The following is a 23,908-nucleotide window of genomic DNA, read 5'->3' on the forward strand; positions in this document are numbered from 1 at the left end:
TTTCTTGTTCTCCTACTGATGTTAGCTATACCTTAAAGTAATCTTGAGATTAAACAATTTAGATCTGGAGTCTCCAACCAGTTGATCCTCAAGCCTGGCCTGGCTGATCACCTACTAGTGGGTGGTACTATAGGCTTTGGAGCTAGTGACACCTTAGCCATGTTAATGGGGATATGAGACATAAACAAGAAATGCCAGAGCAGGGCCAAACACAGAGGAATTTTCCAACATTGATTATTGTGAGCTGACACCACTCGTTGCTGAGCTCCTAGACACTTTTTGGTAAAGGAGGCAGGACCCCTTCTCTGCAGTGTCACGGTGTCATCATCTTACTCTGAAATAATCCCTCTCTGTGTCTTTTAGGAATCTTGACTATTAGGGGAAACAAAGTGGGGTATTAGTTGGAAAAAAATTAAGAACCCACAGCACAGGTTCTGTCCAGGTCACTTATCAATATTTCAAAAACCTTAATATTATTTTCTAATTCTTTAAAGTTTTGAATGAATATTTACAATGTAATTATATATCTCTCTTGTTTTATATTCATTGTCAGTGATATTCTGTTTGTAATATACTTTCCTGATTGTATATAATTTATATTAGAGATATTTTTCCCTTCTAGAAAGTAAAGGGTCCCAGGAATGCCTACCTAAATCATGCCTACCACTCACCTCTCCTCTGCACAGGGTTTTTGATAAAATATTCACAAGTTACAGAGGGAAATGAGAATCAAGGCATCTCTTTCTTATTATGGCTTAGTGCTCAGTTTCCTAATGTAGAACTCTGGAAAACAGGATTGTGGTATAGGCTTAAGGACAAAGAAAAAACTTCAACTGAGCCAAACCCAAATCTTGGAATAGTAGCACCTTCTGGCATTTAATGTACTAGTAATTATAGGCAATGACTGGCATGCTCTGGCAGGGAAGAAGTGGCCAGGCCTGTGCTAAGGAGTTAGACCCCGAGCCTATCACCCACCTCACCACATGGAGAAGTTTAAGAGAGAATACTGCATGCCCAGCTTCTGTTGAGTCAGTGACTCCTGCCTACTGGTGAATGGTAGTATGATTGCTCTCCTGCTGTCTAACCAACTAGATTAGCAACTTTGCCTCCCTGGGCAGCTAGAAAAAGGCAAGTAGAGAGGCAAGCAGAGGCATTAAATATTGCCTCCCTCTCATATACCTGTAACATCTTTTAAAATCATGTATTTAAAATAAGATATCAGCTACAGTATCAGAATCTCTGTACTTTCTTGGAGCTTAGGCCATATAAGTTGGAGTGCTATCCCGTTGAGCTGTTGTTAGTATGATAAATGTGAGCATGTCTGATCAGCTCAATTCTGGAACCTGACACCTTTCCATTTAGGAACTGCTGGCTTAAGGGATAGAGACTGTTGGCTTGTCTCTAGCCTCTTTTAATTGTTCAAGATAAAGGTTTCTGCTGGAGCATGAATAAAAGAAAAGATATTTGCTTTGCTCAGTGCCATTTGAAAAGTCCTAGCTGCTGCCATTTAAAGTTTCTAGATGAGTTCGAAGCTGAGAGCTGACCAGACATTTTAGACATTCATCACTTATGAAAAGATCAGTAATTAAAATTACTATTTCCCTAATAACTGTTATGAGTTTTTATGGGGAGAATTCTTAGAGTGGGGCTATACTTGCCAAAGAAAATTGTTTCTTTATCTCCTGAAACATATAACAGTTGGTTCTTTTCATTTTCACAGGGAGCAAAGAGATGGTTCGAGTGATGCGGAAGAAGGGCATTGAACATCACCCTAATTTTCGTGCAGTTAAACATGTCCCATTTGACCAGTTTATACAGTTGGTTGCCCATGCTGGTTGTATGATTGGGAACAGCAGCTGTGGGGTACGAGAGGTTGGAGCTTTTGGAACACCTGTGATCAACCTAGGAACACGTCAGATTGGAAGAGAAACAGGTATTTATTTATCTTTGTTTATATTTCAACTGACTATGCTTAATACATATATTACAAGGTGTACATGTGTCAGTGTCAGGATACATTTTTATCAGCAAGTGAGTGAATGAGGTTAATTACCAGTTGTAGCCTAAAATCCATAAGTAGCGCATAGTGATTACCACATTTTTTTAGGGCTCTACTTATATTTGTATTGTCTTTGTACTATAAGTGAGAGCCAAGAGTTTCTTAGTTATTCGTGTTCTTTGATGTCTGTTTAAGAGAGAATGTCGTTGAATGTGTTATTGGTATATGAATGCTAGTCTTTCATTTTCTGGGCCTATAGAGTCCCTTTAGTCAGTATGTTAGAGCATGGCAAGTCTAAGTAAGATGCTCCCTTAATAACTAATTAAGTAGGATTATTGTTAATGAATTTGCTTACTGAGCTTATCCTATTAGTAACATTAGTCCAAGTTCTAATGCTATTTACATGCAAATATATTTCTATAGCTAATGGAAAAAATGTATGTGGTTAATAGAAAAAGAACTAGACTAGAATCAAGGTTAGTTCTAGCTCTGCTCTTTCTCCTATTCTTCATAAAGGCCACTGTAACTTTCTATTATTTTTAGACCTTCTTCCCCTTTCATCCCCAGAGTATTACTTTGCTCCCTACTTCAAAGACAAATTAGAAGCCATTAGATGAAAATTCTTTCAAGTTCATTAATTCATTCACTAAGAAATAGTTAATAAGTACCTACTATGTGCTAGGCACTGGGATTCAGCTGTAAACTAGTCTAAAAAGGGCTGAGCTCTCATATAATTTCCATTCTAATGGGAGGGGAGAAGATAAACCAAAAAAAGAAATCAACAGTATTTCTTTGTGCTGTGCAGATTATGATACAAGTTAAGGTGATGGGCTACATTAGACTGGATAAATGTATCTCCTCTTAGGAGATACACTTAAGCTGGCTGAGATCTGAATGACAAGGAGTCAGCTATGTTAGGATCGGGGAGAGGCAGAGGGAAAAGCCATTGTGAAGACCCTACGATAGGAACAAGCTTGATATAGTTGAGAAACAGAAGGGGCAGTGTAGCTGGAGAGTAGTAGGGAGGAGGAAGAGTGACACAAGATGATATTAGAGAAGGAGGCAGACCAAAGCCAGGGTACATAATTTGGGTTTTTTCTACGTATGATGGTAAGCCATTTAAGAGAGAGGGTGGCGCAGTATGACTTGCATTTTGGAAAGATCACTCTGGCTGCTCTATGGAGAGTGGAATGTGGTGGGGCAGGAGTGGAAGCCGGGAGACCAGTTAAGAGGTTATTTCAGTTCATATGAGACATGATAGTGGCTTAAACTATGTGGTAGTATTAGAGATGGAGAAAATTTAGATTTGGGGTTTGTTATAGTACTTGCCGATGCTTGAATGTGAGTAGTGCAAGGAAGAAAGGAATCAATGATAACTCTTAGATTTTTGAACTAAGCATTGGAGATACTCTTTCCTGACATGGGGAACACTGAGGGAAGAGCAGATTTGGGAGGGGGTGGAATTATGAGTTCTCTAATGGCCTGCAAATATTTCTTCATACATCCTTTCAGAATGTAGTCACATGGCCACATCTAGCTGCAAGGGAAGCTGAAGAATATACTCTAGCTGGGTAAACAGATGCCACGGCTAAAAATTTTGTTACTAGTACAGAGAAAGTATATTGAGGGTAATGGTACACTCTGCCAGAGATGGTATTTAAAACCAAGAGACTAAATGAGATTACCCAGGAGGAACATGTAAGTAGGAAAGAGAATGGAGCACAGGACCAACCTCTGGAGCTCTGCAACATTTAGAATTCTGATGAGGCGGAGGCTCATCAAGGAAAACTGAAAAGGACCTGCTAGTGAGGTCAGAGGAATGTAATATCATTAAAGCCCAGAAAAGTATTTCCAGGAGGTGATGTTGAATGCTGCTGAGAATTGAACACTGGATTTGGCAATGTGGTCTTCTGTTAAAAGCAATCTCTGTACTTTCTGCCTCCACACTTCTATAAACATGCCCATCCATCCTTTCCTTCTTTTTTCATTGGAGGGTGTGAGATACGGGGTCTTCTTGCTCGTTCACTGTTTAGCCCTCTATGTTCTAAGTCACCCCTCCTGTCTTTCTTGGGAACCTATCAGTCATCCTCTTTATTCCATATATCTTTAGCTTCCTTATCATTTAAACATTCCCTGGCCTCTCATATCTTAAAAACAATAGAAGACCACCCACACCTTCCTTGACCCCACACTTCTCTCCAGCCACCCTCTTCTGCTCTTCTCCTTTTCTTAGTTAAGTCTATTGAGAAACACAGCAAGTTCACTGTATTTACGCCTTCATTTTGGTCAGAAAATACATGGAGAGAAAATGACTGCCTGAAAAGCTGACTAGATAATTGGCTAACTGACCAAGCTGGCCTGACCAACTGATCAAACAATTGGCTGAGTAGATAGAAGGCAGGGCAGATTGAAAGAGTGAACATGCTAAATGACTAGATGAGTGGCAAGTGGGTACTAGATTAATCCACCTTATTTCAATACACATACAAAGCCTTGATTTATTCTCTTTGGGTATAAAGGACCCTAATGCCTTTAAGTATCTGGTATCTTGCTGAGAGTGCTTTAAAAGGTATAAAGTAGAAAAGCTGACATCCCTCTAAAAGAAGACGACTTACATGAAGTCCTCTGGGTTTCAGGGCTCATTATGAGCATGACACACTGCTAATTTCTTTCTTCTTTGGGTATTCCCAATCTGGAATCCTTTTACTGTATCACTGGATTTACCAGGAGAGAATGTTCTTCATGTCCGGGATGCTGATACACAAGACAAAATATTGCAAGCACTGCACCTTCAGTTTGGTAAACAGTACCCTTGGTGAGTAGATGCCGTCTTTTTAAAAAATGATTTCAAAGGGGAGCTGCCTTGGGCACCATTTTTAAGCTGTGATCACTGTTTAATGATCTTAACAGAGCTCTCATTCTCCATCCCTAGGGGTCCCTAGCTGCTAGTAACACAGGGCTTACTAATATACCCCTATTACTTTACCAAGTGTTTTGAAGAATAATGTTTTTATTTGTCTCAGTTAATTGACATAGCACTTCTGCTAGGAAATACTTCTTTAGCCTACTTTGAATTTACATAAGTATTAGAAAATAATGTAACTGATTTTCTTTAAAAATAGTCTAGTTCAGCATTTTAATTTAGACTGCTCTCCTTTCTGTTTCGAATTAATGAGATTTTTCTGTATTTGAATTTTTTCCTGAAAATAACTTTACCCCCAATGAATGTAGAGCTAAAAACTAAGAATAATAATAAAAAAAAGTTCATTGTCTCAGACTATATTATATTCTGAAATTGGCTTAACAAAGATACTCTTTCTTTGATGATATAGGCATTTTTTTTAATGGTATCTCAGATTGGAAATAATTGTATTTCAGTTAACAATAGAATTAGACATTGTATTAGTAATACGAAGCTACTTAGTTACTACTGGGTTGCTGAAGAGATCCAGGTGTTATTTTAAAAGGAAGAAGCACAAACTATTTCCTCAAGTCTCAGATTCCATTAATACCATGTCCTCAACATCATCTAACATGTGTGAGAGAAGCATTTAATTTAATTGATGTTTTGGATATTGCAGTTCAAAGATATATGGGGATGGAAATGCTGTTCCAAGGATTTTGAAGTTTCTCAAATCTATTGATCTTCAAGAACCATTACAAAAGAAATTCTGCTTTCCTCCTGTGAAGGAGAATATCTCTCAAGATATTGACCATATTCTTGAAACTCTGAGTGCCTTGGCTGTTGATCTTGGCGGCACGAACCTTCGAGTTGCAATAGTCGGCATGAAGGTAAAAGAACTCCTGAGGTTTTAACTTTATAAGGCTTGAAAATAACTCATATGAGTAATTGACTTTTTAAAAGTGTGGTTGGAAGATAGGACTAGAGTTAAACATACATGAGAGCTTGTAATCATTTGCCCAAAATATTGACTTTTGGATCCATTATAACATAAGTCTCATCACTTTACTAATCATTAACAATTCGAAGTAAACTTAGGGAATCCAAGTTAGTAGACCTGAGTGGACAATGGGAGACCCCTTAGGCACCAGAAAGGGCTTTTGCTACCCAGGAGACCTGAAATTCGGGGCTTGGTAACAGCTTGGAGTATGGAGTATGCTGATTACGTACTACCCAGGGAGGATGTCAGCAAATGGTGAGGGGAATGCACCTCCTCTAGACCATGATTTTGTTTAGAGTACAGCACTCCTTCAATCCCTTAATTAAACCATCGCCACAGTGCTGACAGAGGTTAAGAAGGCCTTCAAAAACACGCCCAACTGTCCATGATAAAATAATCTCTAAGGACTTAACAAAGAAGAATAAACGTACCAGAAAAATCATTGAAATATTGTAGATATATAAAATTTCATGAGTTCATGAGAAATGACAAAGATTTTAAACACGAAGTTATTTAGGTCAAATAAAAGAAAAAACATGATTTTCTCAAGAGAAGCCAAAAGGCCTCCTTTATTAATACTTTTTACAAAGTATTAATAGAATATTTTCTCAACATAAAGATGATATATTGCATATCAGTGGCCAACACTCTTTGTAATGGTGAAATTCTATTAAAATCAAGAGGAAAAGGATGTTTTCTACAACATTATTAAATATAATTCTGGAAGTTATGAAGAGAATAAAGCACAGGACAAACAAAAAATAGAGACTGTGGACAGGGTAAATCAAAAAAATATTATTTATAGGCAATGTGAGTAAACCAGCAACCTTATAGAATTAGTAAGACAATTGAGTAAAATTGCTAGATAGTATGATAAATATATAAATATCAATAACTTTCTACTTACATAAAATTGTGGGCAAAGCTTTGAATTTTCCCTTATGTGAGTGTTTGTCAACTCTGATTGCACAATAATATTCCCGGAAGCTTTAAAAAATACACAGCTACCTGGGCTCCAACCCCAGACTAATTAAATCTGAATCTCTGGGGGTCCAGCCAGGCATCAGTATTTGTTCAAAGCTGCCCACATGATTCTGATGCACAGTGAAGGTTGAGAAACACAGCTTTAGATTTATTTTATTTTTTTTTACTTTAGGTTTATTTTTAAGGGCAATCATTTAGTAACAGCTTTAACACCTGTAAAAGAATAAAAACCCATTAATAACAATAGAAAAAGATCCTATGTAGAACAACAACTTCGAAGAATAATGTAAACCAGAAAACAATGTGATCTATATAAAGAAAATTATAAAACTTTACTGTAAAATATAAAGGCTTGAAATATGTCCTGGATGTGGAGTGCTAAGTATTTTTGAAACATCAGCACTTTCCAAATTGAACTGACTAAAGTTTAACTACTTAGGATAATTATTTAGTTGCCTCAGTATTTAAGCAAGGAAATTCCGTCAGCCTGAAAGAGTAGAATACAACCTTTTAACGAAGATTCAGATTAGCCAATATTCACCTTATGCTTAAGAGAGGGGCCCAATTGGGTGGCTCTGGAGTTGTCATGGCTTCAACAGCCATATGTCCAAATGGCTTCCTAGGAAATTATTTGGGTGTATTCTAGGGCAGGCCTAAGCCACAGTGGCTCCGTTCTGAAGCAGTCATCTAAATCTGTAGTACTGTCCTAGGCAATGTCTGATTTATCACAAAAAAAGGTCAAAAGATTCACTGTGTATGCTCCTTAGCTAAGACCATTGAGACAGATCTTGTTTTTTTCTCTTTTAGGGTGAAATAGTTAAGAAGTATACTCAGTTCAATCCTAAAACCTATGAAGAGAGGATTAATTTAATCCTACAGATGTGTGTAGAAGCTGCAGCAGAAGCTGTAAAACTGAACTGCAGAATTTTGGGAGTAGGTAAGATTATTTATTACATATTCAAGAAATGTTCATTGTATGTACAAAATTAACTGAGTTCTAATGCATGACTGAACATCAGGTCACTCTCCTGTATATAGATGGCTCCAGATCCTGTCTGTTGGTCCCAAGCAAGGGATCTTTCCAGGACACCAACATGCATTTTGGGAGAAGTGTTAGTGGTCTACAAATCTGGGAATCTACAGATTTAGCTTAGAATTGCTTGACATTTCCTTGCAGGCCTTGGTAATGTTTGTTTTAGAAGATCTTGAGTGAACTAATTTGTGCTCCAAGCCCAGAAAGTTGACAAGCTTCTCTAAGGTTGCTAATTAGGATTATCTTTCCTTGTGTTTATGGTGGAGCTCAGGTATTTCCACAGGTGGCCGTGTAAATCCTCGGGAAGGAATTGTGCTGCATTCAACCAAACTGATTCAAGAATGGAACTCTGTGGACCTCAGGACGCCCTTATCTGACACTTTGCATCTCCCCGTGTGGGTAGACAATGATGGGAACTGTGCCGCCATGGCAGAAAGAAAATTTGGCCAAGGAAAGGGCTTGGAAAACTTTGTGACACTTATCACAGGCACAGGTAAGAGGAATAAGAAGGTTGTTTCAGCAACTAGAGTTTGTGCTGGGGCACACCTGTTACCGTCAGCCAATTTACAACTCTGCTTTAGCCTGATTCAGTAGTGCTTGAAGGTGAGCCACACAGGTCACTGAGGGTCTGCCCAGGTCTTTTCTGAACCTATACTCAGCCCTGAGCATGCATGTAGCCTTCTAAATTCTCAGGAACTTGTAAGAGCTATTCCCCAAAGCTTCTCAATCCCCAGCTTTTCCTCCACATCTTTTTGGTTAGTATGTTGTCTGCCCCCACTGTTACCCATTACCCTAAGCAAAGACTAATAAATACATTTTGCCTTTAAATTGTTTTTGACAAATGCCCCCTGGGTAGCCCCCTGAGTCCTGGGAGAGTTCTGAGGTAGGTGAGATAAAGGCAGGCCCTTTGAGCTGGGCCTCCAGGATCCACCAAGCAGGTCAGAACCAACCACCACAGTTTTTTGAGAATAAGGTTCATTCAGTTCTCTCCAATACTGACATCTGTACTGGGAATGTAGGCTATGCAAGGCCCCTGCCAGTTTGTGAGGGGAGGGGATGATAGGACCAGAAAAAGCCAGAAAACTCTCTAACATTCAGGGGGTTTTTTTGTTTTTGTTTTTGTTTTTTTTCTTGATTAAGCATTCCCCTGGTTGTTGCAAACTTTTGGTTAGTTTCCAGAGTTCCCAACTTTACCTTATACTATCTTCCCTTGAAGTGTATGCACTTCACCTCATGTACTTCCCTTAGTCTCAGACACAATTTTAACAAGCTTGGCTATCATTTCCTAGCTCATTAACTAGCTGCAAGTTAGAGGGATAGAGATTGAGGAGTAGGTGCCACAAGAAGTCATAGATGGCAGGACAGCTCTAAAAAGCAGAGCCTTCTAAGGCAGAAAGCCCTTTTTTCCTTAGTAACTCCTAAACGCCTTAACAAAACAGTCAATAATAATTGTAATTACTGAATCATAGTTTTAGACATGGCAGTAAGAAGAGGAAAAACCATATTTCATATTCTGTTTAAGGAAACAGGTGGTGTATGATACCTTAGAAAAGTTACCCCCAAAAGCAGAGCCTGAGGCAAGATTTAGGTGTGAGTATTTTATTCTGGAGGCAATCCTGAGAAGCAGGATTGGAACTGAGCAGGAGAGCCAGTAGAGGACACATTATCGAAGTTGCCTTGAGGCAGTGGGGTCTGAAATCTACCAGGACCTCCCAGGAAGCCTGCAGAATACCACCCAGAATTGTCTGCTTGGATCTGCTGACTCCTGTCATGCCCCGGTTGAGGGTTGTCTCTGAGTGCTGTGCTTGCATGGCTGACAAAGCTCTCCTTTTAGTTTTGGAGAAGGCCTTGGCGAGAACAGTGGACAGTGTGTGCTTGAGTGTGTCATCACAGGGTGGGTCTGAGCTTGCACAGAACTGTCCACTACAGCTGTGGCCAAAATCATAAGTGAGCCAAGCTCATGCAACACAAGGTATGAGAGGATCTGCTAAAATGATTTCCACCCAAAATGATTCCAAGTAACATTTTGCGACTTAGTAAGTTTCAGCTATCTAGGAAAGTGGCATTATATAGAAGGTCACATATCAAAGCTTTGCTCAACAGCTGAGGCGTTGCCGTATCAGTTTCTGTTTCAAGTGAAGAGTCATCCCAGTGGTTGTTGTCTCTCACTGTAGGAATTGGCGGGGGAATCATCCATCAGCATGAACTGATCCATGGAAGCTCCTTCTGCGCAGCGGAACTTGGCCACCTTGTTGTCTCTCTGGATGGGCCTGACTGTTCCTGTGGAAGCCATGGGTGTATTGAAGCCTATGCCTCTGGAATGGCCTTGCAGAGGGAAGCAAAAAAGCTGCATGATGGTTGGTTTTTCTTGAGGAATTAAATAGCCAAATGGTAGACAAGTACTTTAAAGTACATATTCCAAAGAGAGCTGAACACTAAAGCCAGAACTTTTAACTTTTTCACCTCTTAGAGGAAAAGTGGGCTCTGGGCTCTCTCATACTGAAGCTCCAAAGTCTTCTTGGTCCTGACCCACACTAACATGCTTCCTCTCCAGTGGTGGAGATGGGCAGGGCCCTTGAGCCCCAGGATTGCAGGGAAGAGTTCTATTTTTGTTTTCTCAGCCCCTAGCAGAGTGTGGGAACTTACTACATATTTTAACGAAGAATTAAATAGATGAATATATTATAGTTTTTTAACAGCTTTAATTCAAAATAGACTAAAAGGTCTATTTTGAATTAAAGCTGTTTCTGGACATGTTATAAAAATGAGGGTGGTTTCTAGTCTAATGCATGAGGGAGTCATTTAATGTAACACGGTGTGTCATGTCCAATGAGAATGACGGCCAAGGAATGTAGGTGCATATAAGGACACCAGCATTCCCTTCCCACTGGGGGAGTGAGAGTCAGAGGATAAACAGAATTAGTGAGACAAATTTGGATAAGCAAGGGAACGCTTCCAAGCACAGGGTACAGCAGTGTTGGTGTGAAAGGGGCCAGGAAGAGTAAGTGCAGCAAGAGGTAAGCCAGGGCGAGCAGCTAATGGAGAAGCCACTGAAAAATTTTAGAGGAAAGAAATGATCAGATCTGAATTTTCGATTCTTCACTAAACTATAACTTTTTGTTTTCTGGGGGGAGGGGAGGGTAGTAGTTGGAGAACGGCTTTAAGTTCTAGGGTGACTTCGTTTTCCAGATGGACAGGTTAAGGTTGGGACTATAGGAGGAGGAACAGGTTTTGGCAGCAGATGATGGCTGGGTGCCAATGGACATCCAGGTGGAAATGCAAAGGAGACAGCTGACTGTAGGGGTCTGATGCTCAGGGGAGATGAGGTAGGAATTTGGTAATCACTGGCATTGAGGGGGTAGTTAAACATGTGAGTGAGACTTGGAATGCAGCAAGAATCAAAAATGGAATCCAGCAAAACATCAGCATTTGAGGGCAGGATAGAAAACGGTTAAAGCCACAGAAGCCAAAAAGTGTGTTTCAGTGAGGCTGTGAGTCAGTCATGTCAAGTGCTGCTTATCAGAAAAGTTTAGTGGCTTTAGCCATGAGGACATCATTTGAAGCCCTGAAAAGTATTTATTCTTCATCCTCTTTTTTTTTTTTATCATAACCCCCCACAGGGAACCTGGTTAGATGTTTTTTTCCTAATCATTTAACCCCATGCAACTTTAATACCATAGATATGTTGATTATCTGTTTATGTCTGTCTGTACAAAGAGTAAGATTCCCTCCGCTTAAAGGGATGGGGCAAATGCACGTCTTAAAGAAGTTTAGTCAAATAGTCGGGGCAGAAGGCTAACTACGGAGCAAGAGGGAAGAAGTGCTTTGAGAACATGGGATTTGTGAGATGTGCCAGTGGGAAGGAAACAGTGGGAATGGAAGCAGAGGTTGAGAATGCAGTAGAGAAAGGGTGCTTCCTACAGCAAGGCCCCTAAGAGGGGGAAGAGATGAGTACAGAGCCCAAGCAGAGGGCCCAAAGGGAGGGAACAAAGGAGTGAAGGTGTGCACATACAGATGTGTTTATAGGTGGGGGCCGAAAAGTAAGAGAATTCCTGCCTGGTGCCATCCTTTATCTGAGAGGTCAAAAATAGGGAAACCTCTTAGTTGGGGAAGGGTGCGGGGTGGGGGGAGCAGAGGGCAGGGGCAGAAGGTTTGAGATGGTGAAGGCTTAGAAAAGAAATGAGTGGGAATGGGAGAGGGAGCTGGCCAGGGCAGCTTGAGGGCTCCCAGAAGATAGGAGAGTGCTGGATGGTCTAGGTGACACTCTACACAGTTGGGGTTTTCTCCCATCAGAGGCCGAGTATAATAGAGAAGGAAGCAGATCGATTGGCATTGGTGACTGGCAGAGTGAAGGGCAGAAAGACAAGGACTATATAGATAACAACAGAAATGTCCACTGTTTATTTAGCATTTACTCTGGCCTGCACTTAACTAAGTACTTTATGTCCATTGTCTCATTTAATCCCCCAAAGTAATCCTGCTAGGGTAGGTATTATTACCCCAGAGAAACATGGAGATGACATGGACAGGGTTAGGCAGCTAGTGATGTCAGAACTGGCAACTGAACGCAGGTCCGTGTTTCTTACCTAGCCGATGTGCCTTCCTGCCATAGAATGTGGGGCACTGGCGAGTAATGCCACATGACATCCGGGTTGGATAAGGAAGATGAATGTAGACAGAGAAGTCTGATAATTTGGGGGCAAAAACACTTCAAGACCCTGCTTCAGATGGAAGTGATAAGTGAGGGAATTGGGTATGTAGGAGACTCTGGTCAGAGTTAAGGATATACCATTTAGGAGTATCCTGAGTGATGTATAACCAGGCAGCAAGAGGGCAGCAAAGGCCTCTGGAGAATGTATATGGATGTTCATGAATGATAAAAAGCTTTGCAAATGTGAAAAGAAGATAGTCTTCCCATTTGGGGCCCACTGCCCAATAGCACAGTTGTAACCGTGGCCATCTCACAGGGCTGCCACAGCTCATTAATGACTGCTTCCTCTTACCTCTGCTTGAACAGAAGACCTACTCTTGGTAGAAGGGATGTCAGTGCCGAAAGACGAGGCCGTGGGTGCGCTCCATCTCATCCAAGCTGCGAAACTTGGCAATGCAAAGGCCCAGAGCATCTTGAGAACAGGTGAGTGGCGGCTCCTGGCAGCTCTACTGCAGGAGGCGGGCCCTCAGGCTGCCCAGGGCTCCTCACAGAAGCAACTCCTCTCAGGACCAGCCCTCTGGAGTGGCTGTTCAGAGGTATTTTTCCAACTTACTGAGACAGAAAAGGTATTCAGCAGTATTGCCTTATTATGCAGGGGTTTTTTTTTTTGTTTAATTTTGTAACTATGAAGAAACTACTTGTTCATTTTATAGGAAATTTAGAGAAATATAGGAGTAAAAAAAAGTGTCCCTTTAAGTTTTACTGTTCAGAGATCAACTATTAATATTTCCTTCCAGCCTGTTTTTTTACATAGTTGAGATCATTTGTAGTTGAGATCATTTAGTATGATATATACAAATTTACACCCAGTTTTTTTCATTTCAAAATATATCATGTTTATTTTCTCATATTAAGAATAAATCATGAACAGCTTTAAAAGTACTCCTTCCCATTGCCTAGTGTGAATGTACTAACTATTTCTGGCTGCTGGCTCTTTTCCACTTTCCTCTTGGGTGTTTTTGGTGTGGCTCTCTTCTTAAATCTGTTTTCTGTTTTCCTCTAGCTGGAACGGCTTTGGGTCTCGGGGTTGTGAACATCCTCCACACTATGAACCCTTCCCTTGTGATCCTCTCTGGAGTCCTAGCCAGTCACTACATCCACATTGTCAAAGACGTCATCCGCCAGCAAGCCTTGTCCTCAGTTCAGGATGTGGACGTGGTAGTTTCGGATTTGGTGGATCCTGCCCTGCTCGGTGCCGCCAGCATGGTTCTGGACTACACAACTCGCAGGATCTACTAGACCTTTCAGTCATGGACATGGACTAAGATGCAAGAGCTCCTAAATGCAATCAGGTTGTCTTTTAAATGAACATTTCTTAAAAAGTGAATTTGGGTCTACGGCTATGCTACCCTGAACGTGCTCAATCTCAACTGATCTCAGAAACTAAGGCGGGTTGGGTCTAGTTAGTACTTGGATGGGAGACCATCTAGGAAGACCAGGTGCTGTAGGCATTAAAAAAAAAAAAAAAAAAAAAACCGAATTTGGTATTTAAATTTGCTATTGGCAGGTGACTTTGGCAGAGCAGTTTTTGCTTTTAGTTTCTTTTCCAAAGTCGCCTTTCCCAACCATTTTTGTAGATGCTTCTCTTTCTGGGGTCATTTAAGCTCAAATCCTATAAACCTAGTCACAGTCTTCTGTGCCAAAAGGAGCGACAATAGGCTTAGGCCTCTGCTTTCTGCATGTACCACTCAGACTTGCAGGCCTTCCTTGGATGTGACCTTGCTACGGGAGTTTGGATTATTAATCCTTCCTCCTCTGACCCTGAACTGAGATCACAGAAAGGGATCCAGTCAAGGAACAGAAAGAAATCTTACCATGAAAGGCTTAAGTAAACTTTTTTTAAAACAGCTTTGTTGAGCTCATTTTAAAAGTTTGATAAGCTTCAATATATGTATATACCTGCAAAACCATTACCACTATCATGATATTAACATGTCACCACCCCCTAACTCCCCCCCCCCACCCCCCACGTTACTTACTCCTCTCTCAGAATCTTGATTGAGCAACTTTAGACCAGGGATCTGAATTACAGTGGCTTTAATGACTTTGTCCTTATCTTCTTAAGAACTGAGAAGCCACTAGGATTCATACCCTCTGAAAGGAGATTAATAGTCCCAAAAGCATCTTTGCTGCTGGCAAGCAGACACCTCTCCCTTCAGTAGCTTTTCACACTATGTCGAATACGACTCTAGAGTGTCTTTTAAGGTGAGGTTTGTATGTCATATCTAGAGTCCGCATCTGTGAATCTGCATTCTGGCTAAATAAGATTCCATGCTATCAAGGTACAAAGAAAGGATAAGATTCTTGCTGTCAATTACAAGCTAGAAGAAATACTAATAGTCATCATTTATTAAGTGCCTACTGTGTCAGACTCTGAACTAACATTCTGAATTCTCACAACCTGTGATGTTGATATTTTAATTCTCATTTTACAGAACCCCAAACTAAGCCTTAGCGTTTAAACATACCTAAAGCTATAGGCTAGTGAGTCTTAGAGATAAAGTTTGATCCCAGGTCCCTCCTCTGTAGTTTTCTGCCAAGCCTGCAACTTCTCATATCAAAAACTTTCAAAATGCAAATATATTCTGATTTACTTACTGCAGGCTACCACATAAGCTTTGATAAGAATATCTCATTAGTAATGACTTGATTTATCTTTGATACTATCTCTAAACAGTGGATTTAATCAAATATTCCTTTAGGCTAAATTTTGCTGGTACAGTTTGGACTAGTGATAGCTTTTAAGAGTACTTTTGGATGATCCAAAAAAGCATATACATATGTTTTTCAGATTGTTTTATTATTTTAGGGAAACCTGAAGCTTTATACAATATATTATTTCAGTATTAGCATATAAAATGAAATGAAGGAATCAACTACTTCCTTACTGGTGGGTTAATGTGAAAAGATATGTTGGCTGATTTCTAGAATTCTGCCAGCCCTGAAATAATCTCCAAGTCCTGGTTATTGTTGAAACATTCCAGTGATTCCTGGGAAAGAGGCTAGTCTGCGCTGCTGTCATTGTCTGCGGCAAGATGGTATATTGTGGGGTGTCAGTTGTTCCTTGGTGAAATCTGTAACCATTCTATACACCAGACAATTGCATTTCTACCCAAATATATGAAGGATGATCATCTTAATCTTAGTTTTTATTAAACTCATAAGCTAATATATTCCAACATAATTTTTACCTACTTAATAATCACATTTTAATTTATTTTAATTGTAAATATTTTTGTTACTATTCTGAGCCAGATTCTAAAGAAAAAATAAATATTTCCTTGTGGAAATCCTAGCACTTTTTGTAGTTTGTTTTGTTCTTAACTCATTAGCTAAAAGCATTTCCTTTCTAAGAGTATATTGTTGCATTGCTTACTTTTTGAAGGTCATATAAACTTCTTTAGGGCATCTAAAATGGATTACTTAACTAAAAGAAAAATCAATAATAGAAAGCATTGTTATATAACATTTAAAAATATCACATTGTGAACACCACAGTAAATCATTAGTAGTTAACGTATCACATAGTTACAGAATTTTTCTTGTGATGAGAACTTTTAGGGTCTACTCTTAGCAACTTTCAAATATGCAATACAGTAGTAACTGTTGTCACCATGCTGTATATGACATCCCCATGACTTATTTAGAACTAGAAATTTATACCTTTTGACTGTTCACTATTTCACCCACCCCCCCATCTCTGACAACCATAAATCTGTTCTTTGTATCTATGAACTTAGTTTGTTGTTTTTTAATAACTTCACATATAAGTGAGATCATACAGTATTTGTATTTCTGACTTATTTCACTTAGCATAATGCCCTCAAGGTCTATCCACGTTGTCACAGATAGTAAGATTTCACTTTTTTATGGCTTAATATTCCATTGTGTGGAATATTGTTTCTTTATGCATTCATCTGTCGATGGACTTAGGTTGTTTCTGTATCTTGGCTATTTTAAATAATGATGCAGTGAACAGAAATCTTTTCCAATTAGTGTTTTTGTTTTCTTCAGATAAATACCCAGGAATGAAATTGCTGGGTTTTATGATCTATTTTTAATGAGTTATCTCTATACTCTTTTCCATATTGGCTGCACCAATTTACATTCCCACCAACAGTGCCTGAGGGTTCTCTTTTCTTCACATCCCTGCCAATATTTGTTATTTGTCTTTTTGATAACAGCCATTCTAACAGGTTTGAGTGAGGTGGTGTTTCACTATAGTTTTGATTTGCACTTCCCTGATGATTAAGTGATGATGTTGAGCATCTTTTCATGTACCTGTTGGACATCCATATGTACTCTTTGGAAAAATGTCTATTCAGATCCTCTGCCCAATTTTAATAATTGTTTTTGCTATTAAGTTGTATGAGTTCTTTGTATATTTTGAATATTAACCCTTTATCAGATAAATGATTTGCAAATATTTTTTCCCATTCAGTAGGATGCCTTTTCATTTTGTTAATGGTTTCCTTTTCTGAGTGGAAGCTTTTTAAGTTTGATGTAGTCCCACTTGTTTAGTGTTGCTTTTGTAGCCTTTGCTTTTGGTGTCAAATCCCAAAAAAGGCATTGACAGATGTCAACGAGCTTGCTGCCTGTTTTCTAGTTCTATGGTTCCATTAATTCATTTTAAGTCAATTTTTGAGCGTGGTGTAAAATAGTGGTCCAGTTTTCCCAACAAGATTTACTGAAGAGACTGTTCTCAATTGTGTATTCTTGGCTCCTTTGCCGTATATTGATTGGTTATATATGTGTGCGTTTATTTCTGGATTATCTATTCTGTTCCATTGATAGATGCGTCTGTTTTTATTCCAATACCACACTCTTTTTGATTATTATAGATTTGTAATATAGTTTGAAATCAGGGAACATGCCTCCAGCTTTGTTCTTTCTCAAGATTGTTTTGGCTATTCAGGGTCTTTTATGGTTCTATATAAATTTTAGAATTGTTCTATTTCTGTGAAAAATGCCACTGGAATTTTGATAGGAATTGTACTGAATCTATAGAATGCTTTGGGTAGTGTGGATATTTTAATAATATTAATTCTTCCAGTCCATGAACACAGAGGGTATCTTTCCATTTATTTGTGTCATCTTCAGTTTCTTTCACCAACCTCTGGTCGTTTTAGGTGTATAAAGGCCTTTCACCTCCTTGGTTAAATTTATTCTTCAATGTTTTATTCTTTTTCATATAGTTTTAAATGGGATTGTTTTCTTCTAATAAATAGTTTGCTATTAATGTACAGAAACAATTTCCGTATATTGATTTTGTGTCTTGCAACTTGACCAAATTCATTAAGTTTTTTGGCCGAGTCTTTAGGGTATATTATATATATAACATCACATCACCTGCAAATAGTGAGTTTTAGTTTTCCCTTCTAATTTGGATGCCTTTGATTTTTCCTGCCTAACTGTTCAGGCTAGAACTTCCAGTACTATGTTGAAAAACATTTAAAATTTGACATAAAAAGCACAGCAGCTCCAAGGAAAAGGTTTGAAATTAAATGTCGAGCACTCACTGAGTCCTGGGACCAATTCTCTCCTTTTTATGAAACCTCATGTGAGAAATGCAGGCTTTAGAAAATCCCAAGTTATTATTGCTGTATAACAAACCACATCAGAATCCAAGAGTCTTAAACAGTACTCACATTCTCTCACGGTTTCTGTGGGTCAGGAATTAGGGAAAGGCTCTACTTGGTGATGCACTTACAGCTAGCTGCAGCTGGAATAACAGGAGGCTGGAATGTTAGAGACAGGCCAGGCATCACTCTCTGCTTGTAGTTTCACGGTCTTTCCACCTGGGGCGCTTCGGGCTTCCTCACAGCATGGCAGCTTCAGGGTGGTAGTTTTTTACATGGTGACTCCTGGACTACTGGCTTGCATATTCCAACAAACCAGCTGCACTGCCTTTTATGACAACCTTGGAAGTCACAGAGCATTACTCCTTTCATATTATCCAGTCCTCTTAATCTGAGGAATATCAGAGACTTTACTGACATTTTATAACTGCCACATCCACCCTTAAGAAATCCATCTTGTGTGGGCGGCGAGACTAGCTCAGATGACACCACCAAGGTGTTACCAAAAGGTAAGCTGCCCCACACAGAGGGCTGTGGGAGCTCAGCAGGACTAAGGGAAGGCATTGGGGAAGTGGTCTTTGAGCTAATTCTTAAACTGGATTTTGATATTTTGAATGGCACTAGCATTGCCCAGAAGTAACAAATGCTTGGTGAAAAATAGTGATTGCTGGACTGCAATCCGGGGAGGCTCAAGGGGGGAAAAGAGCAAAGAGGCCAAAATTGTGGGCCAAATCAAGGAATGTCCAACTAAGAAGCTTGGAAAGGGGGAGATAGGTGGAAAAGTAATGAAGCTTCCTCCGCCATCCAGACATGATTACTGTAGGAGAGATGGCAGACTTTCCTTTTTGGCAATGGCAAGACCTATGCCCTCAGGAATGTGGTATTACAGCTTACATCAATCTCCAACTTGGAAGTATCAGGTAGCTGTCAGGCAGATTTCTGAAATATGGCTTTGTTTCTCAAACCATCACTTTTAAAAGTGACAAGTTCTGAGGGCAGATATTGTGTTGATGCCTGACTAGAGCAGAGTCCCCTAGAGACACCTGTTGTGTTGATCACTGCGGTCTAGAACTTTCTGTGATAATGGAAATATTCTATATAATCTGTGCTGTGTCATTCAAATACCTAACCACATGTAGCCACTGAGCACATGAAATGTAACTAGGGCTAGAATGTAATTTTAAATTTTAGTTAGGTAGCCATATGTGCCTAGTGACTACTGTCTTGGCCAGCAAGGTCTAAATGAAGAATTTGACAATAGCGACATGAGCAAAGTGCTAAGGGAATCCAGAGTAATGAGGCTAGCCACACAGTGATGTCATCCTGACTCAGGTTTACTGGCTGAATGCAAAGGAGTAAATGTCTCACTATAGTCTATATACCCCAGAGAGACCCTGAAATATACTATCCAAGACCCTAAAGTAAGGGGCAGTGATAGACAAGAACCATCTGGGAGAAAATGTCTAGGTTGGTGAGAATTCACAGCTCTAAGGTGGGCACTGAGGAGTTAACTTTTAGCCTTGGAATTCCTTTTACAAATGGAAACATCCATACAATATTACCAAAAACAATATAAACTTGGAGCTATTTTATTTTAGTTCAAGGCAGAGGTGGAAGCGCAATGGCTGTACCTCTCCAGCCCTAGAAATGATATAAATTCCTCACCCTTTTGAACCTCACTCCAAACTGCAGCACATCTTGAGGTCAATAATGAAGCTTCCTGTTTATTGTTTGAAACAAATTTATTCTCAGAATAATGCACAAAAGCACAAGTTGAGACTACCATCGGGAGGCTTCCCTCCCTTCCTCCGCCGCCTCCCCACCTCTCTGAATGCCAGGGAGAACACAGTTGAAGGAAGAAACATGCAATCACAAACAATGATCAACTCTAAAGACAAAAGGTTTGGTCCAAAAGAACTCAACATAATTAATCCAATTACGTGAAGAGCTTCACTGAGTAGGATTAAGATATTGCAGATGTAGTGTTTCCACAGGGGGGCTCTTCAGTGCACCAGGGGGGCCTGCTTGAGGGAGATGAGGACAGAGCGCATGCGGGAGACGTCTTTGGCCTGCTTGCTGGACTTGGGGTTAAAGTCACACAGCCGGGCCACCCGTTCCCACTCAGTGCCTGGGGACGACTCATCAATGTCATTTACAAAGGCTTCTTCTGCTGCCCTGGAAGCAACAACAAAATATGTTGGTTTAATGTAGAACCTGCAGTAAGCTACCTGGTGGCTGCCTTTTACAGAAATGACTGCGTCTTCATGCCTGACTTAATGGCATTCTGGTGTTTCAAAGAATTACAGCCCCTGGGGTCCAAGCTGGGGAGCAGACACATGGCCAGCTCTCCTAGGCACAGGGTGCCCAGACTGCCGAGTAAAATGTTGGAATACAGGTGTTTGGTTCAGGGCGCTCGCTCGCTCTCTCTCTTGCTCTCTGTGTCTGCCTCTCCTGATGCAGAGCATTAAAAAAGCAATTCCTTAGCCAGTTACAAATTGCTTTCATTAACAAGAGCAAAGAAGCTGGCTGGTCAAGAACTTGAACAGTAGTTTATGTTGGGCTGTACTAAGTTTCAAGTAAATTTAGAGACTTCTAAAAGCCCACAGGTCATTGCACAATAGCCTCTGGATTTATTCCTAAGGCTGGAGAGAGACAGGGCAGATCAAAAAGAATTCAAGACAAGCTCCCATGCTAGCAGGCACTAGGGACTAAAGCCATTCTGGAAGGGGTTTGTCAGGACATTCTCCAGTTCAGCCATTTTCCCTCCAGCCAGGTGCCTTGGGCCACTCAGGGCACACTGTGGCAAGGGTGGGCACCCAATGGCTGGAGAGCCAATCGATGTTAGGTGCTTTTTGGCAGGATGCTGCTCCAACATTCTTTCAGTCAAGGTCAGCCACCCCCATTGGGAACCAGCTGGTGGGAGCTACAGCCCAAAAGGACAGTGGTAAGAAGAGTGAAGACACACTATATTCATCTACTCCAACAAGCATCACGGGCAAAGCAAAAGCAATGGAGATGACTGGTCCATGGGGACAGAGGGTGGCACTCTCACAGGGATGGCCGTGGCAAACACAGCTGAAGCCAGAGCCACTACAACACTGCGACTGCATGGCACACACAGTTAGGAGCAGTGAGAAAGATTTACTTAACTGTTCTAGGCTGTAGCAAGGATGGTTTATGTTTGTGCTTAAAGGTGAAGAGAAGAAAAACAAGGAGAGAAACTTTAGGTCAGATATAGAAAATGAGAATGAGCTCAATGCAGATGGTCAGTAAGCTAGACATGCCCTTGCCACTCTATATACGCTTTGGAACGTGCAGCTGGCTTTGCTGGGCCACCCTGCTGCCCAGCAAACCCAGACTCGACCTTTCCACTCTCCATTTCTACACCAGAGAGAATGTGCAAAAATCAAATCCAACACCACCTGTAAGTCCAGCATTTCACAAGTCTCATTACAAATACATCTGGGGGCCCAGGAAACCCATTTCTTCTAATGAGATGAACATCTCAAGGTCACAGGCCCTCAGCCTGTTGCCCACCCTTCCCACAAATTATTCTCTTCCTCCATTCCACCCTGATCTCTCTTTAATCAAAAGCTAGTCCTAATAGTTGAGGAAACAGAAAGAACTATTTCAAAGTCTTCAGCAATACTGCTTTGATAACAGGAATCCTAAAAAAATTTTTTAAACTTTTCCGGAGAAGAGTTTTCTAGGGGGGAGGGGAAGGCCCATATCGGACAGCTTTGGCTATTTCAACCTCAAAATGGGGCCTCTCTGCAAAGCTGAGGGGACAGGGCATCAGAAGCTGGCTACTAAACAATTTCTGATGTGTAAGACCACAGAGAAACGATTACCCCCTCTGTTCCGGACTCTTGTGCCCAAAGGAAAGGCAACCAACCCTATATTCTTCGAAGGAACCCGAGTGTAGAAAATGCTGCCCCCACTGGCTCCAAACCCAGGACATCCACCTTCCCCAGGTGGGGAAACTGCCCCTTCCCACCTGGGACAGGGAGGCAGCAGCGGTGGCAGCAACAGCAAGAGGTCCGAGCCCACCCCAACCCCAAAGCCTTCCAAGATCACAAATAACCCACATTTTGATAAGGAATCAGCTTCCTTCCCTCTAACACTCCTAATACAAAAAATGCAATCAGAGTTGCAGGAAGTAATGATTCTACAAGACAATCAATGGGTCATATCCCCAGCTTGTCAACTCTTGGTCAGCCCCCACAGTGCCAATTTGCAATCATGTAAAAAGCAAAGCAACTTGTGACATAAAAGGAGCATTAAATCTAAATGAAAAGTAGAAAGAATCAAAACAAGGAAAGGAATTAGTTTTGCAACATACACATAACCAATCACGTCAGCGAAGGGTTGTTTGTAGAAAGCTTCATCTGCCACCCTAGACAGCAAGAAGTCCAAAAGGCAGGCAAGCAGGCAGGAAAAAAGAGAGAACATTGAGAAGCAGAAACATCTCAAATCCACAATAGGGGCACAACTGTGCTTTAGAGAGTTGTTCCTGAGGCTCCATCCTAACCCAGAGAGGTTTCCAGCACTTGGGAGACTCCAGTAGGTGAGGTTTCCCACTGGGACTCCCCACAGGGATTCTCCCCTTGCCTTACCCCAGCCACAACAAGCATTTCCCTAAGCACTCACTTGTGGGCTTTTACAGACATCATATTGGTTCAATCCTCAACCCCAACGACCTAGGACACTGAGTGTTCTGACTATACAGATGAGGTAAGAGGCCTAGAGATGAAGCAACTCGCTCAGCAGCAAATGGCAATGGGGCAACAAAACTGATAGCCAAAGCTGCCCACCTCTTTTCACTGTACATTAATACTTCTTTCCAGCTGGTGTGCACTCAGGAAGCCATGCCACCTTCCTACTAGCCTCAGTAACTATCACTGGATATGAACACTGCCAATACCAGACATGCTAAGTCCCAAAGCTAGTTTTATCTTGGATTATCTGAGTACTGCTTCCCACATTGGCTGGGTGCCATCCATTTTCAGTATCCTAAGAACACATATGAGCATTTAAAAATTCCCACCTTAGAGAAAAAAGCAGCTGGAGGCAAGGGTTCTGGCTCTGGGACTGGTTCACTGTGTGTCCCTAAATACAACTGTCTGCTCAGTCCATGCCAGACTCGACTGCTTTGACAAGACACAGCCCAGAAGCCAGAAGTTCATCCCTCAACTCCACATAGGAATGCATCAAAATAGCAGGGCTCTGGGATAAGAAGAAAGGGGGCATGCTGAGTGAAGTGTATACTGCAGGGGACAGGCTGGCTCAGACTCTTGCCCCAGGCTGCTCACCTTATACACTGTGGGTGGGTAGTGAACTTCTCTCAAGAAGTCTTACCCTGTCCTTAGCCAGGTCAGTTTACAGCACAGGAATGGAAAGGATGTTGTTTTTTTGTTTTTTTGTTTTTTTAGGACAATCATGCCTAGTTATTAACCTAAGATCACATTATTTGAAAAAAAAATTTTAGTAATTTATTTTATATTCCTTATATTGTACTTCACATCCCTGTGACTATTTTGTAACTACCAATTTTTACTTCCTTATCCCTTCACCTTTTTCACCTAGACCTCAGGAATTTAAATTTCAGTTTATTTTTAAATGCACACAACTTTTCCTTCTTTACCCTTTTGGTTTATACATAGAAGGTATTTTGTGGAAATGTAAAAAAAGCAAAAAGAA

The 23,908-nt window shown here is 40.7% G+C and overlaps 2 protein-coding genes and 1 pseudogene across 10 annotated transcripts in view; 2 read left to right on the forward strand and 1 right to left on the reverse strand.

Moving 5' to 3' along the window:
* The window catches only part of GNE (glucosamine (UDP-N-acetyl)-2-epimerase/N-acetylmannosamine kinase), a 30,703-nt gene extending 16,752 nt beyond the window's left edge, over nucleotides 1–13,951 (forward strand). For all 5 annotated transcript variants that reach the window (XM_016130406.2, XM_016130408.2, XM_016130409.2 and 2 more), the window contains exons 5-12: nucleotides 1,721–1,933; nucleotides 4,727–4,814; nucleotides 5,581–5,791; nucleotides 7,693–7,822; nucleotides 8,190–8,411; nucleotides 10,093–10,275; nucleotides 12,936–13,052; nucleotides 13,633–13,951. In XM_016130406.2, coding sequence (XP_015985892.1) covers nucleotides 1,721–1,933; nucleotides 4,727–4,814; nucleotides 5,581–5,791; nucleotides 7,693–7,822; nucleotides 8,190–8,411; nucleotides 10,093–10,275; nucleotides 12,936–13,052; nucleotides 13,633–13,868 — 1,400 coding nt within the window. In that variant the 3' untranslated portion in view covers nucleotides 13,869–13,951. The remainder of the gene's footprint in view (nucleotides 1–1,720; nucleotides 1,934–4,726; nucleotides 4,815–5,580; nucleotides 5,792–7,692; nucleotides 7,823–8,189; nucleotides 8,412–10,092; nucleotides 10,276–12,935; nucleotides 13,053–13,632) is intronic.
* The window catches only part of CLTA (clathrin light chain A), a 34,636-nt gene continuing 17,169 nt past the window's right edge, over nucleotides 6,442–23,908 (reverse strand). The window contains exons 5-7 of one of the 5 annotated variants that reach the window (XM_016130413.2): nucleotides 22,551–22,604; nucleotides 21,359–21,394; nucleotides 19,932–20,383 (exon numbers count right to left, since the gene is read on the reverse strand). In XM_016130413.2, the coding sequence (XP_015985899.1) occupies nucleotides 20,212–20,383; nucleotides 21,359–21,394; nucleotides 22,551–22,604 (262 nt within the window). In that variant the 3' untranslated portion in view covers nucleotides 19,932–20,211. Of the gene's footprint in view, nucleotides 13,182–18,277; nucleotides 18,368–19,931; nucleotides 20,384–21,358; nucleotides 21,395–22,550; nucleotides 22,605–23,908 lie in introns of those variants that run through there. The other 4 variants (XR_004956211.1, XM_036238471.1, XM_016130415.2 and 1 more) reach the window with 4 other exon arrangements.
* On the forward strand, nucleotides 13,962–14,080 carry LOC118600914 (annotated as a pseudogene).

The sequence above is a fragment of the Rousettus aegyptiacus genome, unplaced genomic scaffold (assembly GCF_014176215.1).
Source record: "Rousettus aegyptiacus isolate mRouAeg1 unplaced genomic scaffold, mRouAeg1.p scaffold_m13_p_3, whole genome shotgun sequence".
NCBI lineage: Eukaryota > Metazoa > Chordata > Mammalia > Chiroptera > Pteropodidae > Rousettus > Rousettus aegyptiacus.